Below are 21,661 nucleotides of genomic sequence, written 5' to 3' on the forward strand. Positions count from 1 at the left end.
TGAAGCTGCATTTATATGATCATACAGTAAAAACAGTAATATCGTTACAATTGAAATAGACAATTTTCTATTTTAATATGTAATTTATTCCTGTGATGGCAAAGCTGAATTTTCCGCATCATTCCTGTCTTCAGTGTCACATGATCCTTCAGAAATTATTCTAATATGCTGATTTGGTGCATAAGAAATATGTCTTATTATCAATGAATATGATTGTGCCACTTAATATTTTGAATGAAACTGTGACTTTTTGGAGGGTTCAGGATATTTTGATGAATAGAAAGTTAAAAAGAGTGGAAATGAAAATCTTCTGTAACATTATGATGCCTTTAGTGTCTCTTTTGATCAATTTATTAATATTTTTATTATAAAAAAAAAAAAAAAGAAATCAAACCTTAATTTTCAATGGTAGTGTTAGTCGAAAATATTTTCTGCAAGTATAGACACAAACTTAAATGTTATACCTTTTAACATTGCACTATTTTGATAAAACTTGTCTGTGCTGTTGATGCAATATATTGACACACAAATGCGGTAACTTCACAGTTGTCTCACTACTAAAAGAATGTGTTTAGACAACTTAGACAACACAAAAAAAAGAAAAGAAGAATTTTTTGGTTTGTAATAATTAAAATGATTGCTTTATCAAATATATGAGCTTTACATTTGTGCTTCTAAACCTAATCCATTGCGTCATACACTTCCAGTCTTCTGTAAGTGCATTACTTAGACATTATTTTGTAAAAATCATTTTCTGAGGTTATCAAAAATGCCACATATCTTGTAAAGCTTAATGGATAATCAACCCACAACATTACTTTAATATGAAGTTGTCTGTTATCATTGGTCTTTCTGGTCACTTATTCCTAACTGAACACTGATACTGAAAGTATCCTCCATTGCTCTCTCCCTTTTTCCAAAACTTTTCCTTGAATCCAGCTTATGCCTTTAATGCTGTGATCAGCATCTTGGAGGAGATTTGCGGATCACCACAAAGTGGACCAGAGAAACCGAAGAGAGCGGAGGGCAAATTAATCAGGCAACATCAAAGAGAGCAGCAGGGCGAAGGGAGGGAATGGGGCAAAAGATGAATGGCAACCAGCCGCCTGATTTTTTTTTTTTCATGCCATCCCTCAGTGCTTCAGTTGGCAGTAGGATGGCAAAACCATTGTGCATGGGCCACATGGAACGCCTGGAAAACACAGTCGGCTTCTGTTTTTATTCTGCATGCCAAAAAAGGAGGAGAATGGAAGACAGGGAGACTCTTACTCTTTGATATTTTCATCTGTCTTTTGATATGTTTACTTTTTTTTTTTTTTTTTTTTTTTAGTATTTTAAAACATTATTCACCAGGACAACACTTAAATATTGCTCACACAGTGATGAATTTCAGATGTCGGCTTGTTTCTGTCTTCTGACCAACATCCCCACTTTATCTCATGTGGTGCTGTATTTCAAAGTAGGTCTTTCTCTCTCAGTCGCTACACACACAAGCCTTGTGTGAAGCACTTTGAAAGTGGTCTGCTGCTCCGCGTGCCCTCTCTGTATTCAGTTGCTCAGTTGGCTCAAAGATAACTCCAATTTGGGTCTCTTATCCTGACTGCAGACTCAGCACACTCAGATTACACAGTGTTCCTGTCTTGTCCTTTAGTTGGACTCGCTAATCTCTGCACACTTTGTCACAAAGCCTGTCATGAGTCCACTTCAAAGAGACACTACCAACCTGATACCATGTGACAACTTAAAACGAATGTTTCACGTCCTGCCTTATTTGAGAAAAGAACAGTCATTCAATTGTCATGTGCCATTATTTCATGAATCAATTGGAGCCAAATAGGTTGCAAACCACTGGCAAAAACTATTCTCTGATGATGTTTACATTTATAATTTGAAAAATTTAAACAATCTATTAATTACTATGAAGGAATAGTTTAATGTACCAATTACCACATTTTATAAGGAATCGTTTTCATCTAAATAGAAACATGTCAAGCAATTCCTATGAAACAACAGGAGCAGTTAGACTTCCATATACTGTAGATGATTTAGTCATACTGTTATGCAGAGCTCAGCATTTGATTTGATTTTGTGTATAAACTATTGAAAAGGTCAGATTTGATTTTAATATTGAACTTCAATTTGTTTGAAATGTCACTGAAAAAGTTTTCTAAAAAGATTTACAGTAGAAAGCAACTTCTGTGACTGCCAAACAAATTAGCAAGCAAAACCCAAACTTTTCTATGAACCCTCGGCCGGTAGCGAGTAAACGAATGATGAACTGTTGTATGTTTTTATGCAACGAGGCTATGCTGGGCTGAGAAAGATGCAATGATCTGAACTGACAATATTTTAATGGAGCACATAAAAGCATGAAAGTGATCAAGGAGGTCGGCGTGCCTGTGATCGCCACATTCGCTCGCTTTGAACTCTCAGGGAGGAGCACAATGCTCTCATTCAGAGATTGGCTGAATGACAGATGCTCCCTCTCTCGTTCTCTCTCACCCCCTCCTCTCTGTCTCTCTCTCTAACATTAATGAATTCAAACAACCTGCCCCCTACCCATCCAGCTCTCTTTCTCTTTCACTTTCCCCCTTTTTCTCTCACCACTGAACATTTCCAGCCTTGGCAAGTTCCTCGTGATTTGCTCTCATCGTCTTAATGAATTAAACTGGGAGTGCATTGGCCCTGATGCCCACCCCCTCAGAGAGAGGTCCAGTGATCTTGCATATATCTGCAGGGCTGCTCCATGCTCTTCCATTGTTCCATCAGCTTCTTTCACCAACAGGTCCTCCGAGAGGACGTGTGAGAGAAAGCTAAGCCAACCAGGAGGTGGGACGCCTTGATACGAAAGGAGCTGCGTTTTGTCTGTGCACCTGTGCTTTTAAGTGGAGCTTCTTAAGAAAAACTCACCTGTGGACAGGTGAAGTGGAATCATGGGTGTGATGTCACTGCTGATGTTGATGTTGATTGATTGGTGTGGTGGGGCACCACCGGCGAGAGAGGTGTACAGAATGCCACAGAGTGCACTTAAAGGTAGGCCAGGTATTCGTCAATTTGGCTGTTTCTACATTCTTAGAAGAAAGATACAAAACTGTCACTGGGGCAGCACCCTTTCAAAAGCTATTTATATGTACACTTTAGGTAGGCTACTAATACATAGCTATATGGTACTAACATGTACCATTTAAGGTAGAAATATGTACCTTTGGATTTTGTACTTTAAGGTATTGCCTCAGTGACTGAGAGTGTAGATCTAGAAGATGTAATAACACTGTGATATCCAAACCAAGCTTTCTTTTTCCTTTAAATAATCGTGTTGCAAAAGTGCTGCAAATGTAGAACTGCTAAAAAAACAAAAAAACTTTCAACCAAAATGCAACCAGAGTCATTGTGTGCAACTTGTGTGCCATCACAGTGAGTTTAGCGTAGTCACCACAGAGGCCAGAGTTCAGGCCGTTAATTAAGATCTCAATCAGCTTTGATGTCTCTCTCACTCTTTGGGATATAGAGAAGAGGGGGGACAGCTGAATGTGAATCTGTGTGTTTGGTGTCTAGTGCTGCTTTGAGCATGACTTTGCTCACTTGTCCTGATGGAAAAACCATTACTGATAAAATAATGCACACACATAGATATTTTTATATAAATTTATAACATTGATTATATTATTTATTATATAAATGTAGTTTTATCACAGACAGTAATGCATTGAGAGATTCTCAATGGATTTTGTTTAGCTGAAGAAATCTGTTCAGACTGTTTGCAAATGTTGGATTTCTCCCCGCCTAATGTTCCTGCAAGGTTCTCTTCAGCAATGTTAATAGAAAGTTAATTAAAAGTCATCTGGTCTTTAATAACATTATCAAAATGTTAGGGCAAAAACATTATTTATACATCATTCACAGAATTCGTGAATTGTTCATAGAACATTCAAAAGTAACATTACCGTAATATTTGCAAAATGATTAAATGGAATGTTCCCTTAATGCTTTTTTTTAACGTATGCACAACCAAGAGTTTTTAAATGTTTCATTCTTAGTACATATTTTTGTTAGTTGGGTCTCTGTCCTGTAGTTTTTGTATTTGTTTATATGCATATCTGAAGAAGCATGAAAAGAATACGGACAAATACGGGATGGGAACTCTCTGCTAAACTGTAGGTTTGCCAGATAAATGAGGCAGAGTGCTTGGAAAGTTAATACACAGAAGTAAACCTCGTGAAACATCCAGAAACCTTACGTATGTGGATGTATATAGGAACTGGTGGAAGTTTCCAGGAATCCTTACAGCTGGTTGTGAGGGAGGGGTGGGTGTGAGGTGTGAAGGGCTTTTTATATGTTAATGACCCCCCAGGTAGAGTGACCCCCCAGGTAGAGGTGCCTTCTCTGTTTTCAGAGCTGGGTGGGGTGGGGTGGGGTGGGGTGGGTGGGGGGGGGAGGGAACAATGTCTCGTAAAGACAGCACATACAGTATTGTGGAACATAAAAACTGTGTTTGCTAAATATGTGTATTATTAATATAATTTAATTAGTCTATTTTAGAAACTTCATCATTCAAATTAACTGAAATTCAATGGACACAATTACCATTTTAATATGTGAAAATTATGTCTCTGACTTTTTTCTTTTAGTAAATTTTATAAAAGTACTTTGTTTTGTGTACATATTATTTCGTTTTATATTTTGTAACTGTTATAATATTGCTTGTGTTTGGTTACATTTTATAAAAGTACTTTTTTCCCCTGTACAGTTCCTATAGTTTTATTTACATATTTAATGTTTTATTTATATATTTAATGCTTTAAGTGTTTTTGTTTTAATTTTAATAAAAAAGAAATTCCGAATCCATTCTGTTTTCCATTTTGAGGGGGTTGGGTTGTATAGTGGGTGGGGGTGGTTATGGTTTATTAACATAGCACGCCAAAACCAATCAAGTCACTATGCTATGAGGGCTTGGGTTGGGCTAAATGAAAACCGTGACCAATCAAATACTAGTATCAGGAAATTGACAGGTCACTGTCCCAATAGTTGTCAGGGGGTTTTGGGGTGTGTTTTTTTTTTTAAAAACAACCAATCAATGTTGAGAAAAAACACCAATAAGGACAGCAGAGGTGTGTCAAGGTGTGAAGTGAAAGGGCTCTTGAGGTGTGAAAATGTCTTCTGACAACAGTCTTCAGGGGATTACTTGCCATGGCAACAAATGGCTGCATATACCACGGGGATATCCCTTCAGCAAGATACATCCGAATTGGTATCATTACGGGAGTTTCCTAACTTGGTGGAATTAGAAGTTTACCCTCAGTGGAACTAGTAGATACTTCCGAAAATCAGTGGAGTATACAGGAATTTCCTAGTACGGATACACCTCTTTTCATGTAGTGTGTCCTGTAGTTTTTGTATTTGTTTATATGCATATTGTCTTCTCTAATTCACATAAACACCAATCAGCACAATTTCCTGCTCCGCTGAGGTTAAATGTCTCATATTTCTTCTTTATACTTACTTTTAATGTTTTCATTTGATTTGCTTTGTGTTGGTTGTTTTGAGGGATGTACTCACTTTTGCTTACATCTGTTTCTGCTTCTCTCTGCAGCGCTGTCTGATAGAGGAACAGTAGTGTTGGAGGCCGCTCTGTCCCGCGCTCTGTCTGCCGTAGATGCTGCCATATCGGACCGCAGCAAGGCCGAGGCAGGCTGCAGAGGGTGTGTGCCCTGCCTGTTTCAGGACTGTGGACAGCGAAAAGGTGCCTGTGGTAAGCTTAAACAGACATGCTTTATTTGACTCTTTAACTTTAAACATGGATGCTGAATGTGGTGGTTACTCCGTAGCATCTCCAGGGGACACACAGTCAGAGCCAAGCTGTGAGGTCATATCTCGCGCCCAGCAGGAAGCTGATGAAGGAGAGAGGAGCTGGTTGCTGAGTCAGGCCTGTGGCTTCTACAAACGCCGTTGCACACCTGCACAGGTGAACAAAGACCTGTGCATCAGAGTCATGGGAGAGAGCTGCAGCGCTCGGGTCCTGCAGTGCAGTCTGCTCAACACCATGCAGAACCTGGAGCCGGCCACACAGACCACAGCACAGGGTAAAAAACACAAAAATAAAAAAGTTCAGTGGATTATGTAAACATACTCAGAACTTTCAAATGTTTCTTTAAAAATCAACATGTAGTTTTACTGATATATAAATAATAAAGCTTCCCTTATGTAGCTGTGTGTGGCCAGCGTTTCTCCGTCTCGCAAAACCTGACACAGCCTCGCTCTCGTATCATGGGGGGATCTCCAGCTCCTCTGGGCAGCTGGCCATGGCTGGTGAACCTTCGGCTGGACGGGGCTCTGATGTGTGGGGGTGTTCTGGTTGACAGCTCTTGGGTCCTCACTGCCGCCCACTGCTTTGCTGGGTAATACCTACATAATTTAAAAGCTTAAAGTCAGGTGGGATATCTTCAATGTTGGGGAATAATTAATTACATGTAACGACATTAAAGAATTTAATTACAAAATAAAAATAACTGTAATCAGTTATAGTTACTGAGAAAAAATGTGTAATTAAATTAATTACTTTTGAAAATGTTAACGATTACAAACGGGGTTACATCTGAATATTTCCACACACACATACAGGTTTAATTAATATCTTTCCCAAATTGCACTGACTTCTCTAAAATATGTGAGGAGTTTAGAACAAAGAATAGGACACATGCTTATTTGATAACTTTTATTTTCTATTTGGGTTTATTTATATGCTTTATTTTTTAAGACTGACCAAGGCATTGTTAGATGCCAGTGTTTCCTGTCATAGCTGTGCTAACATTTGATTTAAAAAACAGTATCATAGCTATTAAACTATTTCTTATGATTTTAAATCTGTATTTAACTTCAGAACGATCTCAAAGTAAAAACAAGTGCTAAGTCTGATTTTGTGGTGGCTGTGCTTTAAAATAATAATAAAAAAATCTTAATTCATAAATCTTAATTCAAGTGAAGAAGGATTTTGAAAGTCTGAAAATGATTAACAGTTAAAAATATTTGTTAGAAATTTAGAAAAGTAATCCAAAAGTAATTGAGATCGTTACACTGTTTATTACATTTTTAATAGGGCAACTTGTAATCTATAACCTATTACATTTCCAAAGTAACCTTCCCAACACTGGCTTTCTACTTTAAAATCTCGTAATTGGTATTGATAAGAAATTTTCCACTGAGAACACTAAATGATTTTGAACTCTTATAGACCTTATGTAGCCCTGCCCCTTTTCAGCACTGTGCTAGTTGTCTTCTGTCCTCCGGTTTGTATTTCCACAGCCTAAAGTTAAGGTCAAAGAAATTTATGAATGAAACACTAGTTTTAAAATCTTCCTGGTCAACTGACATTTATTGACATCCACTTCAAACATTATGCACATGATAACTTTCATTAGCTCTACAAGTAAATACACTTCACCAGCTAATTACTCTTTAACAGTGAGCTACCGCAAAAATGGAAGAAAAGGACGCATAAGGTCTATAAAACAGGTGGATTTCTGAATTAGCGACATTTCAAGCTGTTGTAAAATAGCAGAACAATACACAATTTTAACAGCAATTACATGTGCCAAAAGTAATAAACCACTGCATTGTCTTTCATCATATTGCTGTTTTCACCATTTAATGAAAAGGATTATAAATTGTGCTTTGTGGTATTGTTTTATTTGTGAACATATAAAAATGTATCTCCCCATATCAGGAGCCGCGGTGAGAGTTACTGGACAGCTGTAGTGGGAGAGTTTGACCTCACAAAAACTGACCCTGATGAGCAGATCATGAAAGTCAATCGTATCATCGCTCATCCGAAGGTAAACATATATATAAAATATTATTATTATTATTATTTTAAAATATATAAAACAATGCAGAGTGTTTTATTATTTTTAAATGTGTCCCATCTGTGCCCAATGATTTTCTCTTGGTGTAGTTTAACCCAAAGACGTTTAATAACGACATTGCTCTGGTGGAGCTGAGTTCTCCAGTTATTCTGTCAGAACGGGTCACACCTGTCTGCTTACCCTCTGACCTCGATCCACCGGCTGGTACACCCTGCTTGGTGGCTGGCTGGGGCTCTTTGTATGAGGGTAAGAAAATCTGCATAGCTAATATTTTAGAAAAAGAGCTCAGTAATGTCACACAATGTTTGCATAAAATGCTGTGAAGTGTTTATTTATGTTTGTCTTGATTCTCTGTATGTGTGTAGACGGACCCTCTGCAGATGTGGTGATGGAGGCAAAGGTGCCCCTGCTGTCTCAGACCACCTGTCGCAGTGAACTGGGGAAGGAGCTGCTCACGAACACCATGTTCTGCGCTGGGTACCTGTCCGGAGGCATTGACTCATGCCAGGTATCTCCACATTGTCATACTAGCTTGCATTATGAACACCACACCTGATGAAGAAATATCATATCTACTTCATAAGCACTATATCTGACTTGAATATGTCTACAGGGTGATTCTGGAGGGCCGTTGATCTTCCAGGACCGTTTATCAGGACGGTTTCAGCTGTTTGGCATCACCTCTTGGGGGGATGGCTGTGGGGAGAGGGGAAAGCCTGGCGTTTACACACGGGTCACTGCCTTCTCTGATTGGGTCATGACAGAGATGCAGAGTGAGTTGCTCAACATGTTGCACACACAATACTGAAACAAAGAAATCTCCACCGCCATGAGTCTAAACCCTCTCACTCTTTCTGTGAAAGGTAACAAATCCAAATTGTGTGAAAAGCCACAAATCCTGCAAAATCTTTTTACATTCCATTCTCCAAATTCCAGAATCCTTTGGGAGTCGGGAGCCCACATGCCCTGAGCTGCTAAAGACAACTGAGCTGTCTGAAGAACAGCAGATGTCAGAATTCACCACGCTCTGCCACTTCTACACACTATCCTGCTCTTCGACCCTTGACCCCTCTGCCTGCCAGCGTCTCACTCAGGACAAATGCCAAAGCCGGTTTAAGAAGTGCCGTAAGTTATCCAGATCTAATTACATATTTAAACAGAATACAGTACAGTTATCCAGATCTAATTACATATTTAAACAGAATACAGTACAGTTACAATTTTCCAGATTTTTGGAAATAGTAAAGTCAGCATACCATGAAATAAATAACATCAATGGAAATATGTAATTTTATTGTGTATTTTTTGATGTTTTTTGAGTTGCATTGAAGGAGTTTTACATGTATGTTGGGCACTTTTTGACTTGCTCATACACTTCTACGAAATTCAAATCATCAATTTTAATGTTTAATTAAATGTGAATTTAAACTAGTTTTTAAAGAAATTTGTATGTAGGTGCAATTTGTTTAAATGAATTTACAATTATTTTAAACTTTAAGATCATAAATTTACCCTAGTGAAACATGAATACTGTAAACTAAAGTGTATTTGAAATACATTTATTTCATGTAAAGTATACTACACATACATTAACATATTTATGTACTAAATAAAATTAATTTAGCATACTAAAGTGCTTTACTTAAAGTCTGCTAAATTGGAACAACTAATTTTGTACTTAATGCACTTTAATTGTGCAGAAGTAGTCCAGCTAACGATATACTGAAGTATATTTGATTGTGCTGAAGTAGAACTACTGCAAGTATACTTCAGGTGCACTTTAAATATCTTGCATTTAAAGACCGATATTATTCAAAGATCATACAAACCTCATCAACAGTGATATTAAAACACATTTTAGGCTTAATATTAAGAAATGTGTATTATGCACAAGTGATACTCCAAATAAAGTTTAATTACCATTTTTTTTATCAGTAAGTCTCGAGTGAAATGTCAGTAAATATGTAAATAGATTTGAACTATACTTACATTTACATTTAGTCATTTCGCAGTGTACTCTTAAAAAAATACAGTAAAAACACTGTTTTATTTTAATATATTTTATAATATATTTACCTTTCCTCCATCTACTGACTTTCTTACTTGCCATTGTCTTTCTCTTTACAGAGTTGCATTCCTTCCTGCAGACTCTGCTGGACTTGCTTCAGAGGGCTGATGACTATATCAGAGATAAAGTCGATCTGACCTTCTTCACTCAGACTCTTCCTCAGTTGGTGGAGAATGTGTACAGCTCTGCTCATATACCACGAAGACGCAGAAATGCATTTGAAACAGGTAGACCCATTAAACTTTTCTGCACTGATACAACCAATCAGAGCTCAAGAGTGGATATACAATGCGTTCCAGAATGCAATATCTTTCAGAATCTCTATATATCATTCTCCATTTTGTTATACTTCTAACCAACATATTATTCTCAAAGAGCAGGTAGGCCGGCCAGCACTATTCCAGCAAGTGGGCCCCCTGGTGGACGACTGGGAGAGCTACCTTACAGGCGTTGCTGAAGATCTGGATCAAAACAAAGAACTAAAGAACTCACAGGAACTGTCTCGGGAGCAACAACTCTTCACACCGGTAAACTTGTCTAACTTAAGCTATGGTTTTAGATATGATGGAGCAGCGTTTTCACTACATTTCTGAAGATAGACATTAGTTAACAATGAGCTTAAACTGATGGTCATTTGATGAAATTTTCAGGATGAGGACAGTGAAAAAGCACCTCTTCAGCAGCTCGACGGATCACTGCGCTCCTCCATAGCTGCCCTGCGTTCCAAACTAGAATCATTGCGCATTCCTGTCATACCAGAATTGGACTATCAACTGTTTCAGAGGGATTTCCCCATTACCACCACTGGAAAACAACAACAGAATAATGGTGCCAAATCTAGGGAGTCTGTAATGTCAGCTGACATTTGGACTGCTATGATATATAAAGCTCTGAGAGGAAGCGGCAAAGGTGTCACAGGACGTCCGGTGACGACAGCATCCCCTTGGGATGATATGGATACAACATCCAGGTCTGTGGAAACTTCAACACAACCACTGAAACTGAAGAACCAGGAACCTTCTGACTCCATGCTTGAAAAACACCCCGTCCCTACCCAGATGCCCCTGCTTCAACAGCCACTCTTCAAAAGTAAGTGTAAATAATGAGATATATTGAGGAAGAATAAAAGGACACTTTTAAGTTCTTAAAAGGACTTTTCTGCAATAACTGGATTTTTTTTTCACCTGTTAAATTCTGATTATATATACTTTAAAAAAGAATTAATGTAAATGACTGAAAAAAAAATACAAATTTAAGTCTAAATTTAAACCCTTTAATGGCCTATAAACACTTTTTATTATATATTAGTATATATTAGAATATTAGTATAGTAAGTTTAATACTGATATATAAATTAAATTATTATAATGATTTTAATGCATGTAATAATAATACATTATTTATTTAATAATAAAAGATATTCATTATATTATTACTATATAATACAATAATATATATATATATATATATATATATATATATATATATATATATATATATATATTTTTTTTTTATTTATATTTTTTTTTTTTAAGTGCAGTTGTTTTATTTTTTTTGGATGTTGTTAAACCATGAATGTCCAGACTAATAGACTAATAACTGTTTCAGAGCTCCTGTGGAGGAGAAAGAGAGATCTACACAAGCAACAGAAACAAGGAGCCAGTGATGAAGGTACAGTTTCTCATTTCATTTACATTTAGCATTTCCATTCATTGGAAATTGTGTCACGGAGGCTACACACTTCATTCATATGATCTGAAAAGGAATATGAGGTTAATATAGATTTATATTAAGGAATATGAGTTTTTTTATTTACTGCTTTTAAAGTTGTAAGGCTTTGTTCTTTGTGTTTTGTAGTTTGCTCAGGAGTAACTGAATCAGCTCAGCTGGTCACCACCACCAACGAGATGTACAACTGGATCCTGTCTGTTCCATCTAACAGCATAAACATGATCTTCCAGGAGGTGAGTCTGTGTGTGTCGCAGAAGGGACTAGACTGCATTTGCAATGTTTTGACAGACAGACAGATCATACAAGTATACACTTGCAGATGTTGTATTCGATTATAGTATATACACTACTGTTTAAAAGTTAGAGGTCTGTAAGTTTTTGTAATTATGAAAGTTGTCTCTTATGCTCACCAGAGCTGCATTTATTTGATTAAAGATACAGTTTAATAAGTTATATTACGAATAAGTTATAATAACTGTTTTCTATTTTAATATATTTTAATGTAATTTATTCTTGTGATGGCAAATCTGAATTTTCACCAGTCATTACTCCAGTTTAATAAATCATTCTAATATGCGGATTTGCTATTCAAGAAACATTTCTTCTTATTATCAATGTTGAATGGGGTTGTTTGATTTTTTTTTAATTGACATTTTTTTAATGTTTAGTTTTTTTTTTATGATTTTTAATTTTTAATGTTTAGGTATTTATTGTTTATTTGTTTGGTTGATTTTTTGAAAGTTTGTTAAAAAATCTACATAAAAAAACTGCTTAACCCATATGTTTGTAATGTATGTTATGTTTCTGTGGTGTTGTATTTTAATTTTGTATGTATCTCTTTGTGTGTTAATCATCTCAGGTGCTGGTTGACCTGAATTCTAAGAATGAACATGGTTTGTATCAGTCACGGATCAAGGCCACTGTTGGTGGGCAACCTTTGACCTTTTACAGCTTGGTGGGTTTAGAGAATGAGGCGTTCTACCGCAGCATGCCACGCATCATTGCCGTCGCCATTGATGCTCTAAAAACATAAAACACACTCTATATGCTGCTCAAATTATACTTGAGCTGAATGCCATCCCCAACACTGAACGTTATTACATCCTTAACTCTCTAATGTGACCTGCTGCTATGGAGAAGATTGGAAGGGACCTCCTTTCTAGAGACATCACAGGACAGCTGACACTTCTGGAGTTGGTCACTGCGTACTTGAGACTGGACTGACGGTGCCTGTATGTCCATCCTGAATTAACTTATTTCACAGGGACAGAGGTTGATCCTGCTGTCTGAGCTGCAAACTGTACAGATATTATATTTGATGTTCGTTATATATTTATTTTTATTTCTTTGTATTTTTTTTATATGAAAACAAAGATAAAAAATTAAATGGAGTGAAAGATTTAAACATATTCAAATAAATGTTGTCCTCATGAGCTTGTCAAAACTCTTTTTTTAAATGACTTATACCTATATATATTATACATATATACAGTGTGTATATATATATATTATACATATATACAGTGTGTATATATATATATTATACATGTATACAGTGTGTATATATATATATATATATATGTATGAATAAATGAACAGTACATATACGTTATACAATAACATGTATAAGTGCAATGATTAATATAGGCAGAAATTGAATGAAGTGTAATATAGTAGTAGTAATTATTTAATTTTTTTTCTGAAAACAAATGGCATTGTATGAGCTACAATATATTAATTGAGCAATTTGCTTTCATTTTAACCTCCCTCCCTCCCTCCCTCCTTCTCTCCCTCTTCCTTTCTTTTTCTTTTTCCACTTTATTCCTTCTTTTCTATTTTTTGTTTCTTCCTTTCTCCTCCTTTCCCTTTTTCTTTTTTCCTTTTTTTCCAGGTGTTTGTTTCACACCATTCCAATCTTTAATTCCTGTCTTTTGTATTTGTGTATTTGTTATCCCTTCTTTTAATTTCTACTCATATTTATCATTGCGTTACCATTATCTCTCATGTAACATTTCTATTTCAGATTGATTAGATGGGAAAAGGAAGTAATTGCTGTGAGAAGTCGTCTTATTTAAAGGCTTGTTTACCTCCACTGAAACTGCACTTGCTATGATCATGTCAGTTTATGACAGCTGAACATCTCTGTCAGCAGGAAGCAGTGCTAGAAAACTCAGGGGGCTTTTTTGTTGGCTCAGATTTAATGTCTGAGGTGTTTTAGTATACGGGAACTGTGCTAATTGTGCTCTTCCACGACAGGTGTCCCTGCATTACTAACAAATGTCATTCTGATTCTTTATTTGGAGCTGATGACAATCCTCTGGGCTTCAGAATGAGCACTAAAGATTCTGGAGGATCCTAAAGGAACACTGAGAAATGCCATGCTGCATTAGTACTTGATAGTTGACAGTTGCAACTCATTGTCTGTTCCACCTTTAAAAAGCATTCTTAAGAGGTTTCTTTAGAGCAATGTAAATTCACTTTCAGTGCCAATCAACTTTAGCTTCACAGGTTGACATGTTTATATAATCCTTGAGTGTGTTTCGGGATCAGTTTGGGCCCCCCGTACTTCTGTATGGACAGAAATAATGCATAAGATGGGGTGGTGGCTGCCAGAAGAACTGTCACAGAAGTGATGCAAACAGCTGTTGATATATTCTTGCGTAATGATTGACAGGATTGGATGAACTAGCTCCTCTCACACTCTAGTTTAGAATTCCACTTTAATCTCTTGCAAATCTCAATCAACAGTACTACCAGAAACGGCAAGGATTCTTATCTTTTCTATTCTATTCTATTCTATTCTATTCTATTCTATTCTATTCTATTCTATTCTATTCTATTCTATTCTATTCTGTCCAAATGGAATTATATAGAAAGATTTTGTATTAATAAGCCCTGCATCTCTGATCCTCAAACAAACAACCAGTCTAGAATCCGTCATTCCAAAATTCCAAAGTGTTAAAAATAAACCCCAACACTCAATGGTGAAGGATTGTAATGGTACAGGGTGGCAACACATGATATTTCTGAACTCTCTGTCTATGAGCAAATATTATGATCCCTTGTTACCTGTAAAAATGACAGCTTTACTCATGAAATTCATAGTTTAATCAAAGGATGTCGAATAAAGCATCCATCCATCAATCATTCTCCATCCTTCGTTCATTGGTTAGTCTGTCAGTCCATTTGTTTTATATTTATTTATTGATTTCTTTGTTTGAACTGTTCATTCACACTGAACACCAGGTGAACCAGCTTATGAGGCAATATCATCCATTCAGATTTTCAGCTCATATGCTTAAAATTGCTGTTACACAAGTTCTGTAAAGAAATCCTTTTGAGTGACTCACTTTGTAGAATATGAGTTACTTTTTTGTTCCATGTTACTGAAATAGTCCCAAAAACATCCAAAGCAGAAACAAGCTTTCCTCTAAATAGTGAATGATTGAATGACTTGTTCATAAAGACAGTTACTGTACAGTATACAGTATGTTTATTTTTTAATAAATCTGTGTTTTAAACAAATCCGCTGAGCGAATGATGAAATGACTCAAAATCTCCGTTTTGAAATGTCAGACTTTTTTGGAAAAAATGGACATGTATCCAAGATTCTTATATGATGTATCTCCAAGACATCTTAAAACATAGCTGACTAAGCGCAGCTGTCATAAATGTATGCTTCAGAGATGCCATTAGGTTTAAAATAATACACTAGAGGATGTGATCCCCATTAGCACCTGCTGACCCACAGTACAGCTCACAGATCTGCTTGCACTCTCAAACATACCAGAAAACTGTCTATTCATGCATAAAACATGCAGGAAATCTTAACTAAACACCTCAAAATTGGAAGCAAAGCCATTCTCTCAATTTGTAAATGAAGGAATTTATGGTGTTATGACCCTCTTTGTCTCCCCAGATGACAATCGTTAGATAGAGATGAACATATGACAGCTGATGACACACGTCCTTCCACAAATCATGCCTGGGACACCATCTGTGCACTGACTTGTGGGAAATACTGTAACCTCATCTTTCTGCTTTACATCTGAGAGAAACAGACAGAGAGAATACAACTAGTTCCTGTGACCTCGCTTTGAGGTCTTCGATGTGTGTGTGCGCACGAATGTGTGTATAGTGACAGCTGACAATGTGAGGAACTGTATGGGTACAGACTGTGTGGGCATTCTGAAAATAACAATGAGGATTGGAACCACACCTATTTTTCTTGTAACCCTTCCCATTCCTAAATAACTGTGTTTCCCTCACACACACACACACACACACACACACTGAGCAGGTGCTGGAGAGCCCTTCTTCACTAATGCTACTGTGAGGATATTAGACATGGATCCGATCACTTCCACAAAAACCGTCTGGTTATGGATGCTTCTATCATTCTTATTCTCTGGTAATACAATATGTTTTTTTTCCAGCTATTGAGTGAACTAATCCAGTTTAACACATGCCGACTGTCATAAACAATATTTTGTAGAAAGCAAATTGAAAAGAAATTCTGGCGGACAAATCCTTTATGGCACCACTGGACTTTATGAAGTGTTAAATGAAGTGTTAAAGTTAGAGAATGGAGTGTCAGTATGCTAAACTGTCAAACAGGGTGTTAAATAGGGTGTTAAATCCTTGTTGATTTCCACGAGTGTTACATACAGTAAAAGCTTGCCACGTCTATAAACATATATAAGCTTTAGTAATGAGATTTTTTTTTCTTAACTGTAAAGATCTAATGTGTGTGTACTCAGACCAACCAAGACAAAAGGACAGCAAGAGATCTATTCTAGAAGACACTGGAAAATCCACAAACTGCACTTTTCCCAGAACTAACTTCGGTTTTATGGAAATAAATAAATTGCAATGCTTTTAATCTAATCTAAGAACATTTAGAGCATTTATGACATAAGTTTTTTTTTTTTTTTTGTGCAAAATACATCTTGTGTTTTGTAATTTACTTTACAACCTTAATATGAAATATGAAATATTTAGCCTGAAATGGTTTCATTATCTTCTTTGAATCCCACATGATGTGATATTTTAAACTAAACTAACTTAAAAAATCATGCATGAACAATTTACAACTTATAACAACAAATTATTACTTATGCTAAAGTTGTGATAACTATATATATATATATTTTTTTTGTTTGTTTGTTTGTTTTTTTTACAGTGAACACTCAAAGTTGTTGTTTTGCGCATAGTACAATAAAACATTTTCAAATGTATTATTATTTTTTTTTTAATTATCTTAACTAATTGTGTGGAAAGGTTTTCCTTATTTAAATTAAATTAAGTGAATAATTTGTATTTTTATTTATTTTTTGAGTAAAGGTACAATAAGTTTTTTTTAATGAATAATAAATTGAAGAATTGGATTGACATGGTATGCTGTGTTTCAGATGTGATCTGTAATCTAGAAGGATCTCTGCACAGAGATCTAATGGTGGGATACAACAAGAACATACGGCCTATGGTGAACCATGGTGACATCATCGATGTGAAGATCAAGATGACTCTCACAAATCTCATTTCTCTGGTAAGGCTCTGCATGTGTGTGTATACACAAGGTAAATATGTGTGTAATATGTGACTCCATGGTTTATCATCCTTTCTCCATGTTCAGAATGAGAAAGAAGAGACGCTCACTACTTGCGTTTGGATTGAGATGGTAGGAATAATCACATCTGTGTATATGCAAACAGCGATTTCAGAGCAAAATACCTTTCTTACTCCCTCTCTTTCCAGAAATGGCATGATTATCGACTCCGCTGGGCTAACAGGACAGGGTTTGAGGTCTATGAGAACATCACACGTATGCGTCTTCCCTCTAAATCTATCTGGCTGCCGGACATTGGCCTGGAGAACAAGTGAGAGACTAAATTATTGATCGATTTGATTATGCAGATCATCCAAGAGGCAGAAACTAAACCCTAAAAAAAAAAAGTTTCAGTAAAAATCATCATCTCACTGTATCTTCAACTTTGTTGTAGTTTATAGTTATCAAAATAACTAGTCTGAAATGTACAAATCTGAGTATTTTAGTCCATCAAATGTGACCTGTAAAACAGGCCTACCTATCTGTGTTTGTGAAGTGTGGATGGGCGTTTTGAGGTGGCGCTCTACACTAACGCTCTGATAGATCCTGATGGTAACGTGGTCTGGTTGCCTCCTGCCATCTACCAAAGCTCCTGTGCCATCAAAGTCAACTACTTCCCTTTTGATTGGCAGAACTGCAGCATGGTGTTCAGGTATGGCGGATCCATCTGTCTTGATAGTGCTGACTGGTGGAAATACATGGAAATAGAACAAGAAGCTTGTTCTGTTCTGGCTTTCACTCTTTTTGCTTTGGCAGGTCTCAGACGTACAATGCCAATGAAATCAATCTGATGCTGTCAGACGAAGACAATGTCACCATGGAGTGGATTGAGATTGATCCAGAAGCTTTTGCTGGTACTAAACTTCCAGTAGCACTTTTTTGTTTTGTTTTTTACCATAAAGACAAAAAAAATTAAAAAAGTAATATATACTTGTGGGTGCTATTTGAATTGTAAAACCATAATTGCTGTAAATTAAAGTCCTGAAAATCTTAGTAAACATACAGTCAACTTGCTAAACAGCTATCAGATCACAAAATGTAACTAGCCTATTATTATCACCCAGTTCTTTATGTAAAAAAAGGATATACTTGTGTAGGGCGATATATACAATATAGCATATCTCAACAGATTGATTATTTCTATCATCACAAAAAGAATAACTATATAATGGCCCAGCTCTATGCTAAGTGACCATAAGGCAAGATATTGAGATTTTATAAACATTAACATCACAATCTTCTGTAAAGCTGCTTTGAAACAATATGTAATGTGATAGTGCTATATAAAATTTACTTGACTTGTTTTATTGTAAATTCAGTAAATATATCACTGTCATAATTACAGTAGATAGCTGTACATATGCATTGTTGCTTACTCCCAGAACAAACATTCGGGGGGAGCGTGGAAGACAAAACAGAAACTATTCGCCTTATTAGAAGTCAGTGTACCTTCAGAATATTATGAAACTGATATTTCAAGGTAAAAAAAAAAAAAACTTACATACAGTTGTTTCTATGCATTTACTATGGTGTTTTAGTTTTTGAGTTTACCAAAGTTTAATGTGGTGAGATCCCTAACCCTGAGGATGAATATAGTAGGCTAATGCTTCTCTCGGCAAACAGCACTGATAATAATAATTGTTCATTAACATGCATTTTACTCTGTGCCCTGATTGGTCAGAGAATGGGGAATGGATTATTAAGCACCGCCCTGCTAAGAAGGTCGTGAACATGCGATACAGCCCAGATGATTTGGAGTACCAGGAGATCATCTTCTTCCTCATCATCCAGAGGAAACCACTGTTCTACATCATCAATATCATTGTGCCCTGTGTCCTCTTCTCATCCCTTGGGCTGCTCGTCTACTTCCTGCCGGCCAAAGGTCAGGCTCTATAGCAAATGCTAACAAATGTCACCGTGGCTGATGTCCAATAGGCTTGCTATTTCAGCAAGTTCTTACAAATGTAGAGGGATTTTTGTGTGGCTAGTAATGTCATCCAGAGCCACTGACCAGTAGTGACAATAGGAGAAACCTGACCTAATTTGCATCAAGTTAATCATAATAAAGTGTATTAGTAACTTTTGCAGTAAGACAATCACTTTAACCTAACCTGTCATTTAGTTATGAAATCAGTCAGTTTCTGATCAGTATGTTTGGGATTAGTATGTTGAACTAATTGTTTGTTTATAATAGCTGGAGGACAGAAATGTACTATGACCATTGCGATCCTGCTCGGTCAGACTGTCTTCCTGTTCCTTATTGCCAAGAAAGTGCCAGAAACTTCCCAAGCTGTTCCTCTCATCGGAAAGTGAGTGTGTGCTTTTGTTCATTCATTAAATCTTTTCAGCAGTTTCTAAAAGACTTGTATTCAATGTGTGCAACATAAGATAAAACAGTTTGTGTGTTCTAGCACACATTTACTGGGAAAAAATTGTGTTCTTTTGGCAGGTATCTGATGTTTGTGATGTCGGTGACCACGATAACCGTGATGAACTGTGTGGTGGTGTTGAATGTTTCTTTGCGAACTCCAAACACACACCCCATGAGCAACACCGTCAGAAAGGTACAACAGAATTATCTAACCATTTTTTACTTTATGCTTTTTGTCCAATCCAAAATGACTTAATGAAAAAGTTATTATTATATAATCACTTTCCCTCCATTTTGGGGCTACTCAGGTCTTGTTGAACATCCTTCCTCGTCTGCTGAGGATGACGATGCAGCGCTGGACACCTGAGCAGGAGGAAGGGGATTTTAAAATGTTTGCTGTGGGCAACGGCACTCCACTTCGCCGCAGGAGACGAAGCTCTTTAGGATTAATAGCAAAGGCTGATGAATACATGTTCAGAACAGCACGCTCAGAGCTGATGTTCAGTCGACTGAAGGAGAGAGAGGGGCTGCTGAAGAACACTTTAGAGAAAATAGGTGAGTTAAACTATAATTCAAAAGTTTGTGGTTGGTAAGTTTTATTTTGTAAATAAATACAAAAAAATAAAAAATATTCCAGAAAGAATGCATTAAATTGATTAAAAGTAAAAGAAAATACATTTATAAGGTTGGAAAAGATTTTAAAACAAATTGAAAAAAAAAAATTATCTTCTTTTGCATCCTAAAATTTATATCACAATTTCCACAAATATATTAAGGAACACAATTGTTTTTAACATTGAGAAAAAAAAGAGTAATGGCTACTGAAAAGTCAGATTTGCCGTGACATATATCTTAAAATATATTTTACATTTTAAATTGTAAACATATTTCATCATATTACTGTTTTTTACTATACATTTTTTTTTATGCAGAATAAAAATACTTAGTACAAAAAATAAAAATGTATATCCTTTGCATAATTCAAAATTTTAAATAAACCATAAATTATATATTTTAATATATTTTAATAAATATTTTAAAATATCATTTTTTAGATTTTTTTTTGGGGGGGGGGTAATATTAATAAAAAAAATATTATTAATTAAAATGTTTCATGTTAAATACAACTAAATAAATTTCTTAATAAGGTGGTTTCTTGCCTTAAATTTGTTTTTTTGTGGTCTGACCTCAGAAAATGGTCTGGGAGGGAACACAGCACAGGATCTGGAATCCAGTTTGGCTTCAGCTTTACCCGAAGTGCAGCAGTGTGTGTCTTCCTGTAAACACATTGCGGAAAGTGCCAAGCACCAAAATGACTTTCAAAGTGTGAGTGACTGTTCCAGAATTCTCCAAACATGAGGCTGAATGTGACTCTTGTTTACACAAGAACAGTAGATGTTTGTGTTAGGGCTTAACCTTCCAATCCCAGAAAAACTGGTGTTGACGTCTGAAATTCCAGTCATCCTTTCTGCTCACTCTGCAGGAAAATGAAGAATGGTTTCTGGTTGCCAGGGTGATTGACAGGATGTGCTTCATCGTCATGGCGCTGCTGTTTATACTGGGCACCATCGCAATCTTCCTGATGGGACATTTTAACCAGGCACCATCTCAGCCCTTCCCTGGAGACCCCAAAAAATACCTGCCTGAAATCTCACCTGGAGACATCACAGGCTGAATGCAAGTGTAAAACCAAATGATAGACTCAGAGAAACCCCAGCAGAAGTCTGGAGGACTTTGATGAAGATGCTCTGGAGACAAAAAAGCCATCAGATTGTTCATGCTATGGCAAAGAGCTCTCAGCACTTCTATTTATTAGTGCTACAGGCCAACAAAAGTGATCGAAGGTCTCCAGAGAAGAGAGTTGGTTGGATCAGAAGCCATTTGAGACTGGCTTCATTGAGCTTTAATGTTGATGATTACGAAGGTCATGCTATTTGCTTGTCAATGTCTTTATCACTTTTGATTTTGTGTAGTGATTCAACAGTTGATGCTTTCCTGAAAATAAAAAAAACTTTAACCTTCTC

The 21,661-nt window shown here is 36.3% G+C and overlaps 2 protein-coding genes across 2 annotated transcripts; both read left to right on the forward strand.

Moving 5' to 3' along the window:
* The first annotated feature begins 2,096 nt into the window (after positions 1 to 2,096).
* Positions 2,097 to 13,077, forward strand: prss56 (serine protease 56). The gene is made up of 15 exons (XM_042718890.1): positions 2,097 to 3,033; positions 5,591 to 5,749; positions 5,826 to 6,080; positions 6,206 to 6,395; positions 7,721 to 7,829; positions 7,949 to 8,105; positions 8,225 to 8,367; positions 8,473 to 8,632; positions 8,796 to 8,984; positions 9,987 to 10,154; positions 10,303 to 10,454; positions 10,578 to 11,016; positions 11,536 to 11,598; positions 11,785 to 11,891; positions 12,518 to 13,077. Exons 1-15 carry the CDS (start codon positions 2,934 to 2,936, stop codon positions 12,689 to 12,691), a joined length of 2,565 nt encoding a protein of 854 aa, XP_042574824.1. The 5' UTR covers positions 2,097 to 2,933; the 3' UTR covers positions 12,692 to 13,077.
* Positions 13,078 to 15,893: 2,816 nt separating this feature from the next.
* Positions 15,894 to 21,312, forward strand: LOC109112731 (acetylcholine receptor subunit gamma-like). The gene is made up of 12 exons (XM_019125640.2): positions 15,894 to 16,069; positions 17,070 to 17,206; positions 17,294 to 17,338; positions 17,416 to 17,537; positions 17,763 to 17,918; positions 18,023 to 18,120; positions 18,948 to 19,148; positions 19,461 to 19,575; positions 19,716 to 19,830; positions 19,946 to 20,192; positions 20,830 to 20,963; positions 21,121 to 21,312. The coding sequence occupies exons 1-12, from the start codon at positions 16,006 to 16,008 to the stop codon at positions 21,310 to 21,312; spliced, it is 1,626 nt and encodes a 541-aa protein (XP_018981185.2). The 5' UTR covers positions 15,894 to 16,005.
* Positions 21,313 to 21,661: the final 349 nt, after the last annotated feature.

This window comes from Cyprinus carpio, chromosome B2 (genome assembly GCF_018340385.1).
Source record: "Cyprinus carpio isolate SPL01 chromosome B2, ASM1834038v1, whole genome shotgun sequence".
Classification (NCBI taxonomy): domain Eukaryota; kingdom Metazoa; phylum Chordata; class Actinopteri; order Cypriniformes; family Cyprinidae; genus Cyprinus; species Cyprinus carpio.

What these genes read in the sequence shown, in the direction of transcription:
- prss56 (XM_042718890.1), top strand. Translation starts at nt 2,934, where the DNA reads ATGGGTGTGATGTCACTGCTGATGTTGATGTTGATTGATTGGTGTGGT. An exon ending in AAGCCGGTTTAAGAAGTGCC is followed by an intron (nt 8,985 to 9,986) that starts GTAAGTTATCCA and finishes TTCTCTTTACAG; the next exon opens with AGTTGCATTCCTTCCTGCAG. An exon ending in CAGAAATGCATTTGAAACAG is followed by an intron (nt 10,155 to 10,302) that starts GTAGACCCATTA and finishes TTATTCTCAAAG; the next exon opens with AGCAGGTAGGCCGGCCAGCA.
- LOC109112731 (XM_019125640.2), top strand. Translation starts at nt 16,006, where the DNA reads ATGGATCCGATCACTTCCACAAAAACCGTCTGGTTATGGATGCTTCTA. An exon ending in CTTGCGTTTGGATTGAGATG is followed by an intron (nt 17,339 to 17,415) that starts GTAGGAATAATC and finishes CTCTCTTTCCAG; the next exon opens with AAATGGCATGATTATCGACT. An exon ending in TGAGCAACACCGTCAGAAAG is followed by an intron (nt 19,831 to 19,945) that starts GTACAACAGAAT and finishes GGGGCTACTCAG; the next exon opens with GTCTTGTTGAACATCCTTCC.